Below are 9,427 nucleotides of genomic sequence, written 5' to 3'. Positions count from 1 at the left end.
GAAGCTTCATCATAACAAACATGCACAAATTGAGAGCGAAGTTGGGGAGTGTGAGACTGGGCCGTGGGGGGGAGAACGTCGCAGAGCACCATTGCCAAGAACAGGGAGCCTCTTCTAACCGCCTCGATTTGCTTCATGCCCCACAATTCCTGAGCTTGAACTGCCGCATGAGCTAGACGCCCACTAACCAAAGACAACGCTCCCTTGTCCCTTCTTTCAGGGCTATGTGGGTGACACCCACGGCCAAAAGAACCTGGGGTGGGAGTGGGAGAGAACTCGCTTTGATTTATATATAGATATATAGAAACAGTTTTGAGGAACCCAAGCACAGCAATCACTTCCAGAGCACTTAAGACTTAAGGTAAAAAACGAGCGAGAAAGGAACAGAAGAGTACAAACGTTCTTGAGTATCTTTTGGGCAGGTAGGGTGGGGAGGAGTGAAGGAGGCAGCCCAGAGCAACTCCTGTTCTACAATGAGACATGTTCATTACATTAATATTCAGATCTTATTTTATATTTAGCACTCCTGCACTTTTCCCTTCAGGATTTAAATAACACAAATTCACTTATTTCTGTATCAAATGAAACTACTGTTTTACGTTTGTATAATGCTTGACAAAGAAAGCCACTTTCATGGACTTAGGATTGGAAGGGACGTTAGAGGCTCTCCAACCTAGTTTTCTACCCACTGCAAGGATCTCCTCTGCAACATCGCTGACAGCTGACCTTCAAGACTCTGCTGTAATGGGTACCTCAAAAATCAAGTTTCATTTAGTGAACAGCTTAATCCTTAGAAAGTTGTTACATTAAAATGCAGTTTTCTGCTATTGAACTAGTCATTGATCCTACTTTGATCCTCTGGATCTTCAGATTAACAAATCCAATAAATGCCTCTTTCACTTAGCTCTTTAAATAATTTCATTTAACATATATGTATTGACTTTTTGCCAGAGTCTGTGAAAGTGCTTTAGGGAATTCAAAGATACAAACATGTATACTGTCCTCAAGAAGCTTATAGCTTTAGCAGAATCAGTAAATAAAAAAATCAATAAAGAAATTAGCAACCCCCTGAAAGAGGTATAGGTAAAAGGTGTGAGTGGACAGAAGGAGAAAGTGACTGCTTAGAGTTAGGGAAGTGGGGTTAGAGAGCAATGTGACTACAATATCCCATAAACATTTATTGATGATGATGATTTTTCCTGTGAAGTTTATGATCAAGCCCCATATTTAGAGCTGCACAACCCAAATCCAATACTAATCACCAAACTAAGACTATAGTCAGGAAGATACAAGGAACCTGTGGCTTTACAGGTGAGACTGCAGTGATCCGATAGCAGGAAAAACAGTGACTTCTCTCCTTAATTAACCTCCAGAGCCATAATTGATGGAAATGAATCACTTTGAAATTCAAACCAAACATTAAGTCAAACCCCTTATCACCAGGGACTATCTTAAAAATAAGCAGGAGGGAGAAGCAGGGTCTAGCGAAGGCCTGAGGTGAGAGAAAGGAAGGGGAAGAGAGAAGGGAGAACATCTCAGATGAGAGTATGAGAGGTTCGGTGAAAAGCTAAATCATTTCAGATGATCCTAAGGAGGGAAACAAAGGAGGCAACAATCAGGAGAACTCTGGTCTGAACTATTTTTCTGCTAGATTTGTCTTAAAACTCAGCTCTGGCCATCTAGACACTCCCATCCCTAACCCCAACACCCCCCCCCCCCAAAACCTTCAGGAAATTCTTATGATGCGGCTGCCTTAGTCTGTTGTTTAAGGTCCTCCACAAACTGATTTCAACTTTCCTGTACAGACTGGTTTCCTGTGATGCCCCTCTAAGTTCACCCAAATCAAGTCAAAGTGGAGGGTACCAGATCTGCCTTGAATACGCCCAATACTTCACAACCCTACCCTACACGCACACCTGAACACACACACACACATTTTCTTATCTCTTTGTCTTTGTTTTCACTGTTCTATCTGCCTAGATACCCTCACTACTCATTTCTCCTTTCCAAATGGCACGCATCCTTCAGGGTTGGTCCACATCTAATATTGCCTTCTGGTCATGACTCCCCCTTCCTCTGAACTTCATTCATTAAATGAAATTGATTTTTGTTTTTAATCTCTGTTGCATAACTTACTCAGTCTTCTCATGTTGCGGCTCTATGTGCCCTCCTTTGCACTCCTAGCACTCTGTTCATCCCTCCACTAGAGCAAGCGCCATGGTTTATTGTATTTGGTTATTCGTGGGTTTGTCCTCTGATCCTCCCCACTCTGCCTTCCCAAACTAGATTTTGAACTCCTTGAAGGAAGGTCTTAATTTTTATTCCTTTTTCTATTATCATCATACCCATACTTTACAGGTAGCTGGCACTCGATACAATTTTGTTGTCTTGCTGTAAATTGAAATGGGCTTAAACTGCAGCATGACGCCTTGAAAGACTTCCTGACAAAGAGGGGAAGGTCAGGGGATTCTTCCCTGGATATAGTTCCATGGAGAAAGCTTCTATCTGGGAAGAATCACCCAGGATGCAGGGAAGTGGGGAAAAAAAAAAAAGACGCCCAAGGACCTGGTCATCTCAAGAAGCCTGTAATGCAGCCCAGGGTAATCAAGATAACAAGGGATATTCTGGCTTCAAAATTCCCCAAGGGAACCCTGCCTCTAGCTCCTAGGGCTCTGGGGAAGCCACTCTCAGGCAAGGAGCCTAGGGAGGAATCCCTTTTCATAGCCTTAGGATTCAGGTTCCCCTGACCATTTATCCCTCAGAGAAGAGTGTTTGTGTCCCTTTTTCTGTCCCTTTCCTTCACACCCCCCCCCCCACCAGCATTCCAGCCTAGGGCAGGGGGAGGCCAGCAGACACAAAGCCCTTTGTGTGTGGGGTGGTATGTGTCCCCCCCCCACCCCTCCACCCAGAGGACACAATGCCCCTTCTGCTCCCTGCACTCTGCCCCATTCCCCACCACCTCTCAACTGCACATGCCAGGCTGCAATTGGTTACTGGCTCAGGACAGCCCCCTCATACTGGCGCCCTGGGGGATTTTAAACGAGTTCCAGAAACCCCCCGCTCAGTCCCTTGTCCCCCACTCTCCCAACCCCACAGACGCTCCGAGCCCTAGCCCCTGCCCCAGCTATGGCTCCTGGGGCTCCCTCGTCCAGCCCCAGTCCTATCCTGGCTGCACTGCTCTTCTCCTCTTTGGGTAAGTGGAGCAACCCCAGTCTGGGGGCCCTGGGGCTCAGGTTGTCTATCAGCAACCTTCCCACTGCCTTCTCTGCACTCCCCACTGCAATCAAAGAAAGAGTGAGCAGGAACGGGAAGGTGATATTATATTTAGAGGAAAAAGAATGTATAGTTTGGCAGGAAGCAGTAGAGGTATTCTGTGAAGGGAGAAGGTGAAAGCGAATGTAGAGAGCTTCCCTGGGGTGGACCTGACTGGGCTCAGGTTGGTAACCAGTGACATGCCCCCAGAGCCATACTAAAGGCCTGGTAGGAAGCAGTGTTACAGTGCGGTAAGGAACAGGATCAGACACCTCGGTTCTGGTCCCTACTCATCCCCTTGTAAGGCAGGGAGTACCTAACCTTAGCTTCCCTGAAGAGAAAAGTCAGGGAATGTGATCTAAGGAAGGAGCCCAAGGTTTGTGGTTCCAACTCCTCAGATCCTTTGACTCTTGGTGCCTCAGTTTCTCTGTATGGATCCATTGTCTATTATGTGGGTGAAAGAGTAGAAGGGAGGTTCTATGAGATTCTAGGATATTGCCCACCTGAAGGTTTTTTCCTTCATAAGTTGGCTAGCCCCTTCCTTGTTCCATGGCAGATGTTGGGTGAGCAAGAGGAGATCAAAGCAGGGTTATTTGAATGGATCCTTCCATTCTCCCAGCTGCCCCGAAGCGTAGTGCAATGGGTGAACAGTAGGCAAATGGGGGTTGGGGACTGGTCAGAATGTCCAAGGTTCTCTTCTGTCAGCTCCTTGAGTCCTAAACCCAGAACCTAGATTCTTCTGGGCTGTACTGGACTATTCTGGGATACCCTGAGAAAATGTTAAGGATAGGGAGTTGGAAAAGGGCATGGGGAGAGAAGGAATGGAGTATATGGAGATGGAAATCATGGAGTATAAGAGAGAGAGTTCTGTCCCAGCACCTGTCCCACTCTTAGAACCATTAAGTGGAGCTGAAGGGCAGTGGCTGATATTAGAACAGGAGGAATAGAAGTTAGACCCAATGAATAACCTTCCTTGTTACATTTGGAATTCCCAAGAAGGCTCTAAGGCTGAAGTCCCAGGAGGCGGCAAGTCACTGATATTCATGCTGAGGTGGGAGATTTGGGACTATGGAGCAGGGGGTCGGGGGATGAGGGTGGCATGAACCCCCAACGTTGGTTAGACAATGGTTCTCTGTTTGTTTGGTTGCTTCCTCCGCCTCCCGTGGAACAAAAGGGGCTACAGTTGCCCCCACCCGGGCCAGCCCACACACATAATCTCTCTGGAATGGCCTTCCTGTGTGGGTGAATCTGGGAGCGGCACTGGGCCAGAATGGCCTAGAGGAGGGTGAGGAGGGTCAAACCACAGAGGCTCATGTGCAGAGCCATGTAAGCTCTGGACTTGGGGGGTCTTCCTCTGCACCCAGTTTTCCTTCCCTCCCTGACCCCCTAGTTAAGAGCAAGCTGGAGGCCAACCAGGGATTCAGCAATGAGGACAGTAGGGCCAGGGAAGAAGACTTACCTTCTCCAGTTATCTTCATTTTTTTTTTGTAAGAAATTTGATTTGCCGTACTGTGAAATACTATGCAGCTGTTAAAAATAGGATTGATCTCTACAAATCAACATAGAAAGCTCTCCCAGATAAATTCTTTTTTATACATCTATTATACACAAAAACCCAAGTAGAATATAATGCAATGTATGTAAGAAAAAAAAAGCTCCACAAAACAAAACCATCTATTTCATATAAGTACATGTATATCTTGTTTATTGAATTTATATTGAGTTTGATACATAGAAAAATGTTACACATTAAACTGATAACTGTGGTTATATCTGGGAGGGGACTACAGGAAAGGAACTGGTTGAGGGAGCGTCAAGAGAGACTTTAGCTTTATCTCTATTGCTTGAATAGTTTATAAGAAGAATACGATATGTATTACCTGTATGATTTGTAATAAATTTAAAAAGTTTTTAAGCCTGCATCTAAGGGATAACTTAAGAGTTATATTCTGAAGTGAGACTTGGAGACAGAATGCAACTTCAGGAAGTCCTCAGGAAAGTTCTATTACTGCTGACTTCATTTCCTCCACTGAACATGCCAAAGAGCTTGAACCGACACAGCATTTCCACTCATCTGCTCAGTTAGTCCAGAGAGATTTGGGCCTCAGAATTTATCATTTCTGCCCCAGTCGTTGCTCTGGCTTCTGACACGGCCCTTGCCTTCCTGTTGATCTCGCTTCCTCTCTAGCCCTTCTTGGGCCCTGTGCATCTGATTCCCCTCTATGCTTGCAGTGCTCTCCCCCGCCCAGGCCATTGTGGTTTACACAGACAAGGAGGTCTATGGTGCTGTGGGCTCCCGGGTGACCCTGCACTGCTCCTTCTGGTCCAGCGAGTGGGTCTCAGATGACATCTCCTTCACCTGGCGCTACCAGCCTGAAGGGGGCCGCGATGCCATCTCGGTGAGTGCCTGGGGGAATCCTGGGATTGGATAACAGAAACTATGCTTCAAAGAACAACAGAAAAGAGAACTTGGGCTAAGGAGGGGGAACTCCTTTATGAGACATAACCCCAACTTTGACAAGGTAAGTGACAATCTTTGTCACCCTGACTAGGGCCTATCTAGGGTGTCCCCCTCCCCCAGCACTACCCTCTCCAGCCCAGAATCCTGCATCCTGAGTCTAGACCTACATGCTTCCCCTTGTTCCTCACAGATCTTCCACTATGCCAAGGGACAACCCTACATTGACGAGGTGGGGACCTTCAAAGAGCGCATCCAGTGGGTAGGGGACCCTCAATGGAAGGATGGCTCCATTGTCATACACAACCTGGACTATAGTGACAACGGCACTTTCACCTGTGACGTCAAAAACCCACCAGACATAGTGGGCAAGACCTCTCAGGTCACACTCTATGTCTTTGAAAAAGGTGTGAGAGGAGACGGGACAGGGGGTCTGGGAGGCAATACAGGGAGGGGATTAGGGAGGACTGAGAGACTAGAGGAAGAGGCAGAATGTCCTGGCTAATGCCCTTCAGGCTCTGGGAGGGTGGGCACAAGGCAGCCTTGGCTGGGAGCCCTACGTCCCCAATGGCGGGGAGTAGGTGTGGGGCTAGTAACCAAAGATGCATGTCCCTGCTCATTCTCTCACTTCTTTTCCCTCCCCTCCTAGTGCCAACTAGGTACGGGGTGGTGCTGGGAGCCGTGATCGGGGGTGTCTTGGGGGTGGTGCTATTGGTGCTGCTGCTTTTCTACGTGGTTCGGTACTGCTGGCTACGCAGGCAGGCGGCCCTGCAGAGGAGGCTCAGGTAAGGGGGGGAGCCTGACTCCCCGCCCCCCTAAACCCACTCTTCCCCATCTGGGCGGAGACTACTCCAGTGGGTGGGAGGTCCAAAGGGAAGGGGTAGCTCTGTCTGCTCTGCGAGGGGCTCTGGCGGGGCCAAGCCCACAGCACCCGCTTTCCCTGCAGTGCCATGGAAAAGGGGAAATTGCACAAGCCCGGGAAGGACACGTCGAAGCGCGGCCGGCAGGTTAGCGGACTCGGGGCCTGGGCAAGCTGGGGAGGAGAACCCCAAGAGCAGGCAGCAGTGAGGGGTGGGATGGGAACAGTCAGGCCCCACTGGACCCATGACTGATGTATGCACCCCTGCCCCCAGACGCCAGTGCTGTATGCCATGCTGGACCACAGCAGAAGCACCAAAGCTGCCAGTGAAAAGAAGGCTAAAGGGCTGGGGGAGTCTCGCAAGGATAAGAAATAGCGGTTAGCGGGCCGGGCGGGGGATCGGGGGTTAAGGGCGGAGCCCTCCAAAGGCTCTCAGGTGGTGGTCATCGAGATGGAGCTACGAAAGGATGAGCAGAGCTCGGAGCTTCGGCCTGCTGTCAAGTCCCCCAGCAGAACCAGCCTCAAGAACGCCCTCAAGAACATGATAGGCCTGGACTCCGACAAGTGATCACCCCCAAGGCCCTGCCAGAGCAGAGGGACCTAGGCTCCTCTTATCCTCCGTCTAGGTGCTTTCCTCCTTAGCTCCCCAGCCCCGCCCTGCCCTCACCTCCCTTTGAGATGTAAGTTTCATTCCAAAATTCATTCCCTAGGCACTTCATATTCTCCCTCACCTTCACCCCCTGGCTTTCTGGGAACCCAGGGCCTGATGCTACCCTTCACCTGCCCCAAGGACTGTGTGTTTGGTGCCTGTGCCTCTGGCACCGAGAAGAAAGGGACCTTGATACCCTGTGCCTCAACTCCAAGCCACCTGACATGCCCATCCCCTGCACCCCCTAGCCTGTCCCTCTGTCCCTCTCTGATCCTCCCTCCTCTGTATCAGGTGGCCCAGCTCCATACTGTCCTCCCAGCTAACACCCAGATCCCCCAGATCAGACTCTCCTTCAGGGTTTATTTAGGTTGTTGGTTATTTTTTATTTTTTAATCCATTCTTTTTTGTTTGTTTACCTGTGCCCATGCTCTGCCCTCCCCCCATGACTGAGTACCAATGACGTCATGTGGTTTTTGCAGACCCCCCCCCGCCCCCGCCTCATTAAATCCTTAATGGAGAGCCAGCCCAAGCTGAGGGGCCCCTGATCCTCACACCTCACCTACAGGATTGGTGCCCCTTACCACTTTAGAGCACTGTTCTGGGCCTCAAGGTCACAGGGAAGGCGAGAGAGGGATAGACAGGATCCTCACAGGTCAGGGGGTTGAGGAGGGGGCAAATGAGCCTTAAGAAATGGTTTTAAACAACCAAACAGAAAGTAGGAAAAACAAATGGGAAATAGGGGAAAGGGAAGAGGCTGCACTCCCAGCCACAAGAGATTCTTAGGATTTTTCTACATTCTGTATATTTCTTCTCAAATCCCCAAATGTCCTTAAATGTTTAATAAACACTGACATTTCCAGAAGTGCTGCCTCCATCGCCAATTTCCTCATTCTCCTGGGAATAATGGCTGCTCCTGACCCCATCCCCAACCTCCCACCTTCTCCCATGCCTTCGCTCCCCGCTCCACCTCCTCCTCAGCTGGTTTCAGTTGTTAAGAATTTGGTTTTCTGGTTTGGTCTTACGTAGTATAGTGGAAAGAACTCTGAAATAGTCTCACAAGACACATTCGTACATTCAATAAATACCCAATGAGATTATACTATGTGCTAAACTGTGTCAAGCTCTGCATTTACATGGATTAAAACATAGACTATCTCTTCACCAAGATCTGAATTCTTAAAACATCTCAGCCACTCACTGGCTGTGTCCCAGGGCTAGTTAACTTGACTTTGGTAAGCCTGTTTCTGCATTTGTGAACAGCTGAGATAATGATACCTGGCCCGCTTAATTCCTAGGATTTTTGTGAGAATCAAATGAGATCCTATTTATGGAAACCTTTGTAAATTATAAATTGATCTACAACTAAGATATTAAGGGTCAGTCCTTTGAAGATGTTTCTAGATCTGCCTAAAGGATTACACTTTACAAACTAGCACAAATCTCATTCACCCCTACAAACACGCACACACAACTTTGTTGGTACACTATTTTAGGTATACTGTTAATACCTCATTAGCTAGTTTGTTGGTATGCTAATTTAGGTACACTGTGAATATCCTGGAATCTTTAAATGATTGTGGAAAAGACATATATGTATCATTTTCCCTGGGGTCACTGATGGCAAAAAAACAAGACTCCCACAAGTCATTTCTTCATCTTGTTAAGAGGTTAAAGATGAGATTTTTTTTTTAAGATTTTATTTTTTTCCTTTTTCTCCCCAAAGCCCCCCAGTACACAGTTATATATTCTTCGTTGTGGGTCCTTCTAGTTGTGGCATGTGGGACACTGCCTCAGCATGGTTTGATGAGCAGTGCCATGTCCGCACCCAGGATTTGAACCAACGAAACACTGGGCTGCCTGCAGCAGAGTGCACGAACTTAACCACTCAGCCATAGGACCAGCTCCTAAAGATGAGATTTTTAACACCAGCTTTGCCACAATCCAGAGTACCTACATTTATTTCAAGGGATGTTGTTCACTTCTTTTAAAGGAAAAATTAACCCAAATCCATTTTAATACAAAAGCTAACAGATCCCATTAGGTAAACGCAAATCAAAAGTACAATGAGATACCGTCTCACACCCATTAGGATGGCTACTATCAAAAAAAAAAAAAAAGAAAACAAGTGTTGGCAAGGATGTAGAGAAATTGAAACCCTGTGCACTGTTGGTGAGAATGTACAATGGTCCAGCCCCTGTGGAAAACAGTA

General features: G+C 47.7%; 1 protein-coding gene across 1 annotated transcript; it reads left to right on the top strand.

Annotated features, from left to right (window-relative positions):
- Positions 1 to 2,967: 2,967 nt before the first annotated feature.
- MPZ (myelin protein zero) lies at positions 2,968 to 8,080 on the top strand. The gene is made up of 6 exons (XM_008533880.2): positions 2,968 to 3,193; positions 5,485 to 5,651; positions 5,904 to 6,117; positions 6,360 to 6,495; positions 6,657 to 6,717; positions 6,844 to 8,080. The coding sequence occupies exons 1-6, from the start codon at positions 3,127 to 3,129 to the stop codon at positions 6,943 to 6,945; spliced, it is 747 nt and encodes a 248-aa protein (XP_008532102.1). The 5' UTR covers positions 2,968 to 3,126; the 3' UTR covers positions 6,946 to 8,080.
- Positions 8,081 to 9,427: the final 1,347 nt, after the last annotated feature.

Source organism: Equus przewalskii, unplaced genomic scaffold, assembly GCF_037783145.1.
Source record: "Equus przewalskii isolate Varuska unplaced genomic scaffold, EquPr2 ChrUn-6, whole genome shotgun sequence".
Lineage (NCBI taxonomy): Eukaryota > Metazoa > Chordata > Mammalia > Perissodactyla > Equidae > Equus > Equus przewalskii.
This window is presented reverse-complemented; position numbering and strand designations above follow the sequence as displayed.

Coding starts and splice junctions, on each gene's coding strand:
- MPZ (XM_008533880.2), top strand. CDS start 3,127: ATGGCTCCTGGGGCTCCCTCGTCCAGCCCCAGTCCTATCCTGGCTGCA. Junction 5,652..5,903: donor GGGGCCGCGATGCCATCTCG/GTGAGTGCCTGG, acceptor TGTTCCTCACAG/ATCTTCCACTATGCCAAGGG. Junction 6,496..6,656: donor GCCCTGCAGAGGAGGCTCAG/GTAAGGGGGGGA, acceptor CTTTCCCTGCAG/TGCCATGGAAAAGGGGAAAT.